Here is a 13,680-nt window from a genome sequence, read left to right on the forward strand (position 1 = left end):
CTAAAGGACAATTATGGACAATATTAGAAATAGCTCAGGCTTGAGAGCCTGCACTCGGAGCCCTCCTTGCTGGCCCTCGTTTAACAGACTGGTGCCCTGCAGCTCCCTAGTAAGCTTCGAGGCTGCTCACCTGCTTCCCTTTCTTTCTCGCAAATGAAGTTGTTGATTTCGTCACACTGGAAGTCATTCCACTGCCCGGCGTAGATCAGTCCAGCACAGTCTTCTCCTGGCCCATGGCCGCTGCCCCAGTTATCTGGCTGTCCAGCTTTCCAGTTTCTTTTAACAAAACAGAAAAGGGATGTTATCCTTTTCCTTATCCACAGCATGCAGAGGTTCTCTTTGCAGGAGAACAATGGCGGAATGAAAGAACGCGAAACCGAAGCATGCCATTTGTTGCGAAATGCTTCGTTTAGAAGCAGCGCACACCTACATTTGGCTGTTTGCAGAGGGGCTGAAGACAGCCTGTCCTTGCAGGCTCGTTCTCTCTGCCATATGGGATCAACCACTGAGCCTCCTTTTTACACTATGGATGGGACACAGTTGGGGAATGGCTTTCAGTTGTGGCCTGCAATGGGGCCTTTTGGGCACATGTATGGAGTTGTGTACAGAAAATATGCACTCTTGGGATATCTCACACAATGTGCATGCGTGTATGCTCTTGCGAGAATGCACCGGGATCCATGGACATCAGTGTGTCCTGTCTTTAACATGACAAAAGGTCAGGAAGAGAAAGGGAGAGTACCTTGATACACATTTACAAAAACCCATAATCACAAGCAACTAGTTGTGGCTCTGGCCAAGCTGTACATGGCTGACAGCTTCAGAAAATAGTAATTTAACCTTACTGAAAAGGACTCAAACATTTTTCTCCCTCTTCTGGAAAAGAGCTTTTATTTTCACGTGTGTGTGTGCACACGTGTGTGTAACCTACAGTGTGTGTGTGGAGGTCAGAGGACAACTTGAGAGAATCAAGTGTCTCCTTCTACCATGTGGGTCCCAGGTCATCAGGCTTGGTGGCTGAAGCCTTTACCCACTGAGCCGTCAGCTGTCCCAATAGCCCAGAAGAGAAGATATTTATTTATTTTGAGATCTGGCTGGCCTCAAACTCAGAGAGATCTGCTTATCTCTCCTCCCAAATCCTGGGATTAAAGATATTCACCACCATGCCTGACTAGAAGAGGATTCTTTTCTAATTTTTTTAAAGACAGGGTCTCTCTATGTAGCCCTGGCTGTCCTAGAGCTCACTTTGTAGACCAGGCTGGCCTCAAACTCACAGAGATCCCCCTGCCTCTGCTTCCTAAGGGTGCCACTGTGCTTGGCCAGAAAGATGATTCTTAAGACCAAATTTTATGAGTTTTTTTTTTTCCCCCAGTCCCCCCCCCCCCAGGGGGAGTGTGTGTGTGTTTCTGTGTGTGAAGGGGGGTTAGGCAGTCCTGAGAACTGAACAAAGACATTGTGCATGCTAGGCGAGTCCTCCTCTGCCTATATCCATGTCAAGCCCTCTTTTTACTTTTTGTTTTGAGACGAGGTCTCATTACATTGCCCAGTCTGGCTTTGAATTCATTCTGTAGTCCATGCTAGCCTTTACTTAACTTGTGATCATTTCCCCTCAGCTTCCTGAGCAGCTGTAACTCAAGCTGAGAAAGTTTTCTTTAGGATGTGTTCACCTCAGGCCCCTTAACTTGGATGCTGCTGCTCCTAGCCGGACTTCCCCTGACTTTTATAGTTCTTGGTTCTGTTTCCATGCAGTAAGGTAGGTATGACTCCAGACTCTATTCTGGAAGGTCCTTCTTAAGAGGCAAGTTCATGCTTGTGGTTTCTGCTTAAGGAGACAAACTCTTCTTAAAAAAGGTTCCCTAAAACTTCCAAGTACTCATTACCCCAGGAGCTACAGGGTGTCTGAGGGCCACCAGAAATGAGAACTCACATTACCTTCCATCTTTTGACGAGATCATCAAGACAGAGAGCAGTGGGAAAGAAGAGATGATTAAAGTCAAACAGTAGGATAGCAAAATCTCAGTAATGCTCAGTTAAGTGCAAACATGTGGGGGCCTGACAAAAATCGTGACCCCAGTGAGATCTAATGCAAAGATAATTTCGAAGAAGCCATCCACTGATGAGAGGAAACTATAGGTAAGAATTAGAAAACATTCACTCAGTCCACCGATCCTCATAACAATGTACTATGAACCGGGTCTAATATGGGCAATGGAACAGGAGCACAGAACAAAGTTTCTGTTCTCATGGAACTTACACAATGGACTTGAGGATGAATCAAGACTCAGTGTGTCAGTGGTACCAAAAAGAAGGTGGGCTTGGCAAGAAAAGGAGCTTCCTTTCATGGATGCTCTCTTGTACGTTCCCATCTGCCGTGCAGGCCACCTCTGCAAAGGGCAGGGTGCCCAAGGAGCTTGTTTTCAACAACATACATTTTGTTTGTGTCTAATGGTAATGGTGAAAGGGAAGGATTCTGATTTTATTTCTATAACTCGATCTCTCTGAATCCCAATGTATAATATGCATTTGATATTCTTGATTTCTCAGTTAATTGTAAAAACTGTATGTACACACACATACACAGAGCCGTATATATTACACACACACACACACACACACACACACACACACACACACACAGTTTATTTAAATTCAGAGGGCCTGCTTAATATGATTCTTTTGCATTTTCTTTTAAGTCATTTAAAGTTATACAGTTAAGGACTTGCTGATTAAACAAAAAGTGAACCTTTTCCCAAGTCACTATAATTCTTGCTGCAGAGTACTCAAGGGTTTCCTGACTAAAGGCAGCACACGCTCTGGTGCAGAGGTGACAAAGATAGCCAGCTTGGGCTGGAGTGAGGCCTGCAGAGTGAGAACCGGGATGTCAAAGCATCTCTGGAAAAGCTAAAATCCCGCAGAACAACTGTGGCAAACCCCTCTCTATGCTTGTAGCAGAGAACAGAACCTTGACTGCATTCACAGGTAGACTCAAGAAGGAATAGCTTAAGCTTGGCCATTTTATAACACATACATGACAGCGACACAGTGCTTCCGAGCACCCCAGAGACTGTGGGAACACTGAACAGACAGCTGTAGTGACTTGCAAACTCACAAAACATGAGCTATGGGGAGAAGAGCACCCCAGGATTTGGGGCTCATCCTAATGACAGCAGAGCACACACTATCTTGGGAATAGATCCTTCAAATATCACAATTTAATATTTTTTCATCAACCACAAGTTTAACCAAGACTATAGCCTAGAAGCTTCTGTTTGTAACGGCCTGGCTTCCAAATAGGAAAATGTTACTGGCGAGAAATGTCTCTTGAAGCAAGATGTTCTCCACTACGTGGGCCTGTTGTGGAAGATTCCTCTCTTGTGGCCTGGGCCAGTGCCACCCTGGCAGGAACACGAAGTGTTGAGTCGCATGGGCTATTGTGGAAGCAGTAGAAACTGAAGAGCCCCTTCTGGTCCCCAGAGACCTGAACAGGACACCAACCCATTTTATCTTTGTAACATAAAAATAAGAGCAATTATGTGAAATGTGTTATCACATTTCTACCAGTTGGTATCTGGTGGAAAGGAGAGAGGGGAAGAGAATATACAGGGGTTTTTGGCAGACTCGGAAGGCAACTTCGGCAGAGTGGGCAGAGCCTTGCTCAGTCCCGTGTGAATCTGGTTTCCCCGGCAGCCTCAGCTTGATAACAGCGACCACTGGCCAGATGCCACATCTGCAATTACTCCTCTAAGAATTGCTATGGCCCTGGCTTCTCCGTCATTTCTGATGGTTCCCATGTTGCTGCTTTCCTGTTTTGTTTTGTTTTTTTTCTATTCCCTTTCTTCTACTTATTCTTTGGTCTGAATTATTTAATTTTCAAATACTTTATAGATCTTTAATTATTACTTGTTGGGGCTGCAGGACATCTTTCTATCCTAGTTCTTTTTTTTAACTTTATTTTTTATTAATTACACTTTATTCATTTGGTACCCCCCCATAAGCCCCTCCCTCCTCCCCTCCCGATCCCACCCTCCCTCCCCTTTCTGCATGCATGCCCCTCCCCAAGTCCACTGATAGGGGAGGTCCTCCTCTCCTTCTTTCTGATCTTAGTCTATCAGTTCTCATCAAAAGTGGCTGCATTGTCCTCTTCTGTGGCCTGGTAAGGCTGCTCCCCCCTCAGGGGGAGGTGATCAAAGAGCAGGCCAATCAGATTATGTCAGAGGCAGTCCCTCTTCCCATTACTATGTAACCCACTTGGACACTGAACTGCCATGGGCTACATCTGTGCAGGGGTTCTAGGTTATCTCCATGAATAGTCCTTGGTTGGAGTATGAGTCTCTGGGAAGACCCCTGTGTTCAAATTTTCTTGTTCTGTTGCTCTCCTTGTGGAGTTCCTGTCCTCTCCAGCTCTTACTATTTCCCACTTCTTACATAAAATTCCATTCACTCTGCCCGACAGTTGGCCATCAGGCTCAGCATCTGCTTTGATAGTCTGCAGGGCAGAGGCTTTCAGAGGCCCTCTGTGTCAGGTTCCTAGTTTGTTTCCTGTTTTCTTCTTCTGGCTTTCAGAGGCCCTCTGTAGCAGGTTCCTAGGTTGTTTCCCGTCTTCTTCTTCTTCTGATGTCCATCCTCTTTGCCTTTCAGGATGGGGATTGAGCGTTTTAGTTAGGGTCCTCTCTCTTGCTTAGTTTCTTTAGATGCACAGATTTTAGTGGGTTTGTCCTATGTTGTATGTCTATATGAGTGAGTATATACCATGTGTGTCTTTTTGCTTCTGGGACAACTCATGCAGGATGATCCTTTCCAGGTCCCACCATTTACCTGCAAATTTCATGATTTCCTTATTTTTCATTGCTGAGTAATATTCCATTGTATAGATGTACCACAATTTCTGCATCCATTCTTCAGTTGAGGGGCATCTGGGTTGTTTCCAGCTTCTGGCTATTACAAATAAAGCTGCTACAAACATTGCTGAGCAAATGTCCTTTTTGTGTACTTGAGCCACTTTTGGATATATGCCTAGGAGTGGTATGGCTGGATCTTGAGGAAGCGCTATTCCTAGTTGTCTGAGAAAGTGCCAGTTTGATTTCCAGAGTGTAATCCTAGTTCTTTAGAACTTATTGAGACTTGTTTTATGGCCCATCGTGTAGTTTATTTGTTCGAGCAAGGAGAACACCCCTCACTCATACTCCTATCATCATGCCCCAGCTATCACTTCCCTGTGAACACCTCGGGATAGTCACTGCTGTCATGTGACTGTGGATGGATCCTGATCTAGTCAGGGTTTTGCTACCAGATATAAATGAAGTCACAGGGTTGTGGTAACACGAGAGAAACAAAGGTGCTGTGTGTAAGGTAGGGAGTTGTCTTTGCTCTGAAAGGATTATATTATTATTATTATTATTTTAAAACCTCGTCTTCCACCGGCATGTCCAGAACTCTACGTAGTCCTCCAGTGTTTATGTTGAAATCACACTGGTATATAGGCTTATGCACATGAGGACCTGGCCATGGCCCCAGCCCAGGGCGTCTTACACACTCCCTTTCCCTAGCTGGTCCTGACCTCCTTTAGTCTGGTGATGTGAATGGCTCTGTGAGTCAGTGTGTCTATGAAGAATACACCAGTCAGGTCTGACTGTGCCCTGAGTGGCTGGCATTGCTTCTCTTTCACCTCAGCTTTTTTTTTAAATCTGTGTGCCCTGCCTTCCTGAACCACGTATCAGTGTAAATAACAGAATGAATCAGAGAGGCAGAGGAGGAGGCCTCAGAATCAAAAGAGGGCAAAGCTGATCTGAGAATCTGGGGAAATATTTTGGGTTCTCTATCTGGGAGGCCCCTCAGGTGATGAAGCCTGTTTCATCCCTAAGCCACGACACAGAATATATTTGGCTTCTTCGCCAACTTCTTGTAAGATTGTGTCTGTGTCTCTAATTAAGATCCTACAAACTACAAATTCTGGGGAGTAATATTCCCCAACTCAGTATCATTTTACTGTGCTAACGGTCACAGTGGTGACAACAGTGATCACGCCAACACCCCAACCCGTGGGGTCTCCCCAGTGCTTCCCGGGGGACATGAGCTACCCTGAGTCCCTTCTCTTTCTCCGCATGCACATGTGTGGAAGTAGTAACAGAGTCTTTTTGTTAACCTTATTTTACCTCACGGGGACATGGAGGTTTCATGTGACTGAGCAACACATAATGGCATCAGGTCCAGGCCTGGATCCAGTCCTCATTCAAGTCTGAAGTCTGCACTCCATCCCCTGGATGGTACTGGCTCTTTTTCTAGTTTGTGCAGTGTTTATTATGGTATGTCAAACTAAGTTAGCCGTCGGCCATTGAGCTCACATACAACGTTGACCTAATTTATTCTTGCTTTTAGAATGTGGTCCTGGGGAGTTTCCCATGTATCTGTCTCTCTTTGGGTAAAACACGAGACAACACGGTCTGCGTGGTGGCTCAGGTGCAGAGCCTAAGCTTACAGGGGCCTCCAGGATGGCTGCGGCCGGTGACAAAAATCCCAGTAAGGTGTGTGATGTCACCCCTCTCAGGGACGAGGAACCAATTCTCCTGCCTCCCTCCCCTGTCACACAATTCCTGGGTCCCAGGGAAAGGGGCAAAGTTCACCTTTGAGAGCTGGTGTACTTAGTAACATTCCAGCTCAAGCAATCCCACAGGAGGCTAATAAAGGTTAAGACTGAATTTCTAAGTCAAACCCAAAACTTTCTTTCCATTTACAGCAGCGAGAAAAGTGGGAGATGACATTTTCCTGGTTCCTCTTGACTCCCATATAGATACCCTGGCTCTCTTGATTGACAGGCTTGCCTTTTCTTTACTAACCCTGCCTCCTTCCTCCAAATCACAGCTCCTGGCTTACAACCATCCCGGGTGCTTCCTCGAGTCCCTCACAGGCAGTAAGGAAAGAGCAGATCCAGCACTCGGCAGGCCAGGAGGCCAGCACGGCGTACCTACACGGCTCCGGGGCAAAGCGAAGATCCTTCAGTATCTGTCCACAGTTGGTTTTTCCTCAGAGAGGGCCTTCTGATTCTACCTACCTTCTCTCATCACGTTCTTCACATGGAGGGTTTAAAAGTACAGAACTGCCCAGCACTGAAGGCAGAAGACTGAAAGTTCCGGGCCAGTGGGGATCGCATATGTAGGGAAACCCCGGACTGGCGTTTCTGTCCATCACCTCGGCCCCTGGGTGACTTGCATCTTACCTCAGTGCCTGGAGACTACCTCAAACTGGAAACATCCCTCCCCCATGGGATAGCAGCTTCCTGTCATATGCTGCCGATGTGCCTGGCTTCTTTGTTGCCAGCAAACTGACGGTCCCTCAGAGGTGGGATTTAGAAGTTATCCACGTATTCTCCAGAAGTCAGGGAGGGTTTGGGAAAAGAGGAGAAACTTGAGTTGGCAGAATTTACTCATCTTTTATGCTGTAGAGGATGGCTATTCTGGGACCCACTGTGCAGTACACTTGGATTTCCTGTATATGAGATAATCCAAAACCTTGGCGTGCACAACTGGACTGCTCCTCAGCCACTGGTCCTCAGCCCAGTGTTCAGGGTGAACACTGACCACCTGGAGAGGCTCTGGGCTTTGAATCCTTCCTCACAGTACTTAAAGCCCACGCTTTGTTCAGAAGTGACCTGCCTGACAGCACCGTGACTGCCCACCACTGCTTCCCCACTGGAATAGGCAACTAGTACCAGGAGCCTCGGCCCGCAGGAGGATGGTCTACGGCGCCAGGTTGTTACGGGAGAAGCTGGGAGGCAACCGGGCCAGACTGAGCATGCGCCCGCGGTCTGGACCGCTCTACTTACTGGTAATCAACAGGCGTCCCGTCCAGCCACTTCCACTCGCTTTCGCGCTCGGAGTCTGTGAGGCCGATCCACTGGCTCTCTCTCCCCACCGTCTGCCTTTTTATCCATTGCTGGAAGGGAAGCCAGGGGGTGTGCTCATTATTAGCCCACACAAAAGAGGTCCTGTTTGCTTCATAAAACCGACAAAGGACACTTCTCAGAGTTTTTGGGGGTCCGAGCTGTCCACTTTGTATTGCATGGACACTGGTTGTGGACACTGGTTCAGGGTCTTTGACCTTTTCGGCCGAGATTAAGAAATAACAGTAAAGTCCTTAGGAACGTCTGCTGTGGGCTCCGTTTCCCAGCAACCACGCATCCGTGAGCCTCTACCGGAAGCGATGTACCAAAGACTGCCGCTTTGGTATGCTTCCTGCTCAGATACTACAGAACCAGATTTCAGGGTGAAGATCACCATCAGCCTGCTCTGCTGCGCTGCAATTCTCCAGAAAGCCACCAGGGAGCGCTTTATATCCGTGGCCCTAAGCACAATTCATACGCTGTAGTCCCAGGATAAAGCTTGTGTCTGAAAACTGCAGCCTTCCTTGTTTATGACACCATGCTTTTTTTTTTTTTTTTAAATCTCCTTGACGCCCCCAAAGCATGCAATTTCCAGGTATAACCGGCCTCTAAATTATAGTTTTCTCCAGCCAAGTACGCAGCTGACCATACCTGCTCCTCTCTTGAGTTTATGAACACGAGATGAGAAGACTTGTCTTCACAGAAAAGCTTGGCATCCTCAAAAATTTCTTTCTCCACCGAGAAATAGTAGCATTTGTCCGTGAAGTTCTTCCAGCGAGGCGGACAGCCTAGGAATGCAAAGTTTTTAAATGTTGATTAAAAAACTAACAAACAAAAACCAGAAAACAACCTGCATTTCCTCAGCTGTGTTTAAGAAACCAAAATGACAACCTTGCACCACTTTTATGCCAAAGGAAGCCCGAGTGTCCCTGTGCAGAACCTGGACAGGTGTTCACAGATGTGGTCTGCAGAGTACACAGCAGTAAAACCACACAACCTGGAGAGGTGTGACTGGGTTAGGGTCAGGCTTTGTCATGACAGAAGGAAGAAAGCGGAGTGGGCCCTGATGCTCACTGCTGGCCCGGATCAGGAGCCTGTAAACAAGTGCTCCCTGGTGGAGTTAACTCCCTGGTGGAGTTAACTGCTGGAACGGTCTGCTTCTAGGGAGAAAGCAGAGCGACGAGGAAGGATGGCTGGTCAGGGAGCAGCCGGTGCAGGGTGCCCTGAAGGACGTGTTTGGGGGGAATGTGTCTTCTGAGGGCCTGGCTCAGCTAAATGAGACCTGATAATGTTTGAGCAGGAGCACAGGGTCCTGAGTGACAGCACTGAGGCATCAAGGGGACACAGAGGCCCTCTGCTGCTAGTGTAACCAACACTCAGGGTTGGTTCAGCCAAGTGCACACACTGCCCTGTTTGTCCTCAGTTCTGGCTAAAAGGGCGATTTGGACTTACCGTTGATCTCTGATGCTGGGGTTGGCTCATTCTGCAGGGCTAATGGCTCTATTGCTCCTGAGGGTCCGGGGGGGCCGGGTGGTCCCTTGGGCCCGGGCATGCCTGGCACCCCTGGCAAGCCTGGCAGTCCGCGAGGCCCAGGTACTCCAGGCTCGCCCACAGTGCCCTGCAGTCCCTGGAAGCCAGGAGGGCCCTGAGGGCCAGGGAGTCCATCCTTGCCCGGTGGACCTGCTGGACCTGGGTCCCCACTAGGCCCTTGAGGGCCAGGCTTCCCTGGGGACCCACGGGATCCTTTGGGACCCTGTGAGCCTTTGGATCCTTTGCTGCCACGCTCTCCGGGGGGCCCTGCTGGCCCAACTGGGCCCCTCTCGCCTGCAGGGCCGGGTGGACCAGGCTCTCCCTTCTCTCCTTTTTGTCCCTTGTTGCCAGTTGGACCAGGTGGTCCCTGAGATCCTCTGTCACCTTTTGGACCCCTGGGGCCAGGAGGACCTAAAACATAAAAACATGTATGAAGTCTGTTGTGAGTGCATATCTACTTATATAGCCTACAACTTAAAAACAAAACAAAAACCTAGCACACAAACATAGGCATTAAGGAGTGCTTACTATTTATAATGCACTGCTGGCCTCAAGGAAAAAGGGAGTGAGTAGCACTTCACCCAACATCTTCCTCTGGCCTCCATGTGTGTACATGGCTATGCATGCTGCTCCTGCACATGTGAATCACACACATGTACCACCCACATGCCTACACAAACAAAAAGATCAGGACACAGAGGGAGAAACAGGTGGAGACACAAGGAGGAGATAGATCCCGGAAGAAATCAACCTGGCCAAGACCTTGACTTCTGAACTCCAGAGCTGCAAGGAAAGACATTTTGTTGTTTCAGCCGGTTTAAGTCTGTGCAAAGCAGTACAGTGATGTCTTGGTTTATTTTTCTGTTTAATAACCCTCCCTTTCCCGTCCGCACTGGTCAGGAACTCAGTGGTGCTCACTGGTGGGGTCCAGGCTGACACCAGCACTGCTGTGTTTGTCGCCAGCATTTCCCCTTTCGTTTGCTTGCTGAGACCACCTCAACTTCGCCTCGTCTAGTGTTTATCAAATGCATGTGCCTCACTGTCAAAAGCCTAGCATGGGACTCTAATGGCACTGAAGAATGGGTCCCATTGGTCTCATCTGCAATCTGAGTTTTCTCTTTAATCTGAGGGAAAGCACTGTCCAACCCACGTCACTCAGGAACGAACAGGGAAGACCTTCTATGCCATATGTGATCTCCTTGAAGTGAGTTAGTGCCTGTGTCACTGCAAAATGGTGTCTGTCATACAGGCTAAGGCAGGGAAGCTCCCATGACAGTGCCCTGTGATGAGGGTATCATTCTGCAAAGCTCTACTGAAACAGGCACATAAAAACATGTAACTTCTCAACTGTGTGCCTCATTCAGGGTAAGGTAGGCCTCAGGAAATCCACCAAATTAAAATCCGTTAGAAAATCCAGTCATGTTAGCACCTCTTAACCCTTACTCTCTAAACCTTCAGCTAACAATTAGCTTCTCAACTCGTCACACCAGGGGGCGATGCTCTCCTGCAAGCTTCAGGAAGTGAGTTTATCTGCTCTGCAGGGCCGGTCTCCCCACGCAATTAGACTTCCTGCTGCATTCTCAGGCCTCTCACACACAGTTCCCCTCTCAGACCCAAATCTACCTCCCTCATTTAGGGTGGCAGCTTATTTCTGGATAGGCTAGTTCATAGGATCTAGCTGATCCTCACCCCAACTGGAACCGGCTGAATACCCTCACTTCGTGCGCACACAGGCACAGACAGACACGGCCACTGAAGGCCGTGTGAAGGAGGACATCAAACATGGGGGCAGAGGAAGCATGAAACACTAGCAGATGCTAATTTCTAAGTCACACAACCGGAAGGGGCAGGTATGGGGGCGTGGTGCAAGCTTTTGCCTTTAATGAGAACCTAACTTTCAGTGGATTTCCAGCTGTCCTGTAAAGCCCTGCGCTTACCCACCACACGGTCTCACAGCAAGCTTAGGCTCAACATCTCTGACTATGCATAAACCGACAGGCACGTAATGTTGATGTCCTCACTCACAGCTGCCTTCACCTTGCAAAAGCCACCGACAAGCAGGTGCTTGCTCCATCAAGATGCTGGGGCAGCAGGAGTCCCATGATGTACGCTGCTCACTAGAAGATGCAACTTTTACTTTTCTCTTTATTTAAAAAAACTTTGATGGAAAGAGCCACGGCCATCTTAAAAGCCAGCCCTGGATTGACTCAGGGGATATTTTCCTCTTGGACCCAAGATTGTCACTGGTTAGCCTCTGGATTGTCTCAGGGCTTCTGGTCCTACTTGAGTCTTTTATTGGGTGGCTGCGAAGTCAAAATAAAATGAAACAAGGGGCCGGGGAGATGGCTCAGCAGATAAAGGTGCTAGCTGTGCAAGTCCGACGACCCAAGTGTGACCCCTGGAACTCATGTCAAAAGGCAGCTGCAGTGGCTCGCATCTGCAGTCACAGCTTTCATGCAGCCAGCTCAGGGGCAGGGAGGCGGGCCCATCACCTAGAGGCTCATTACCATGCGGGCCAGTCACAGCACAGCAGCAGCAGAAACAAGGGAAAGCCTGCTTCCCCAGGCCAGAGAGCAAGAAGGGGCCCCTGAAAGTCATTCTTCGACCTCCCCGTGTGAGCCGTGCCACACGTGTGCCTGTATGCAGGTCCACACATACACACATAAACAAAAATTAAATGTTACCATTCTTACCCTCCATGTAAGCTGGGAAAGTACGAGTATGCATTCAACAACCTGGAGCTAAAGCCAAGAACATCGTCCTGTGGAGCTATGTGGATGGTCATGCAGAAGTGCAACTGAGATTGCCTTCAGAATGATGGAAAGGCAGCTAAATGTCAAGGCAGAGTGGGGTTCTCAGCCTTGAGAGTCTAAGTTACCAAGGTCCCCAGATGGCTATCACAAGCCCCCAAAATGTACGAAACCAACAGCAGGACGCTGAGTGATAGCTTTACCAGCCATTCAAGGCTCCACCCTGGCCGGCTAGACAGAGACAGGTGTCTTGCTGGCTTTGCAGAAACTGAGCTATTGTGACATGGCTGCCTGACCAAGAACTGAGCAGCCTCCGAGAGCTGAAGATATTCCTCAGATAAAAACCCTTAGGTTCCAGACAACCAACTGTGCGAAGAGCTTGAGGCAACAGGAAAATATGGAAGTATACGCCTCCCCAGAACAAGTTCTGACGAACCCACAACTCCTTGGGGAACCGGCAGCTTCCTGAAGTCCCTGAACAGCCCATCAGCACTGCTGGGCTCTGGCTGACAGAAACCGAGATAAAAATGTATTTGGTTTTACCTCACATAAGTATGTACCCAGAAAACTATTACCATCCATGTATCCATCCAACTGTGTTGCAATCCACCTTCTTCTTCTTCTTCTTTTTTTCTTTTTTTTTTTTTTTACATTGTTTTTAATAGTATCAATGTCCTATGGTTTGGTGAAACCCAGACATGTTGTTTTCATTCTCCAAGTTTAATTAATCTAAGAGCTCTGTAACTGTTGTAAAGAAAGAAATTTAGGTTACCTGCCTCCTTTTTGGCGAACTTGTTGTGACAGCAACTTTCCTGAAAGCTCACAAATTATCGCTCTCTAATCCCTTCTTAAAATGTTCCCAGGGTTGAAGGCAAATCCCCCACTAAATACAGTGTGTTAACTCCACCTTTTATTTCCCTTCTGAAAATCAAGAATGATTACTTGTCCCCCATTTTTGGAGGCTTTAAAATTCTCTCAAGGTTTAACTACCAAAAGGTAAGCATCTATTCAGCCATCTTTCTATGTCCTGGATAGCGGAGCAGAGCATCCAGTAATTCCTGTGTCTTAAAACCTACCATGGCAGTTTTTTGTTGAAAGTAAATCTGAATCCAAGACAGTGTTTCAAGAGCACAGATGCTCCGGATGACAGTAAAGCTCACTTTCTATGCCAGTCATCTTCTCTGAACTCACAGTTATTGTGATGGCCAACTATCCTACTGGTAAAATGTGTCCATAGAAATCCCTTTGTGGCAACCTTAAGACCTACATGAATTAACTGTGCTTTCACAGGATCTCAACATGCATAGGTATTGAAACAGCTCAGATACCGAGAAAATTTAAAACCAATCTTTAGTCAGCAAACTATTTAATCACACATCTTTAAACCATTCTTCAAGACGTGGAGCTTAGTTCTCCTCTTTCTGGTGACTTTTAGCTCAAAAACAGAATACGATGGAATAGGGTGTCACGCAACCCAGGCTAGCTTCAACTTCTTCTTTTTAAAGATTTATGTTTTTATTTTGT

General features: G+C 47.6%; 1 protein-coding gene across 1 annotated transcript in view; it reads right to left on the minus strand.

Moving 5' to 3' along the window:
- Colec12 (collectin subfamily member 12) overlaps window positions 1-13,680 on the minus strand; it is a 167,364-nt gene that overhangs the window by 1,887 nt on the left and 151,797 nt on the right. The window contains exons 6-9 of the mRNA XM_055625822.1: window positions 9,329-9,817; window positions 8,528-8,664; window positions 7,820-7,929; window positions 131-276 (exon numbers count right to left, since the gene is read on the minus strand). Of these exons, the coding sequence (XP_055481797.1) occupies window positions 131-276; window positions 7,820-7,929; window positions 8,528-8,664; window positions 9,329-9,817 (882 nt within the window). The remainder of the gene's footprint in view (window positions 1-130; window positions 277-7,819; window positions 7,930-8,527; window positions 8,665-9,328; window positions 9,818-13,680) is intronic.

Source organism: Psammomys obesus, unplaced genomic scaffold, assembly GCF_907164565.1.
Source record: "Psammomys obesus unplaced genomic scaffold, mPsaObe1.curated_primary_1811, whole genome shotgun sequence".
NCBI lineage: Eukaryota > Metazoa > Chordata > Mammalia > Rodentia > Muridae > Psammomys > Psammomys obesus.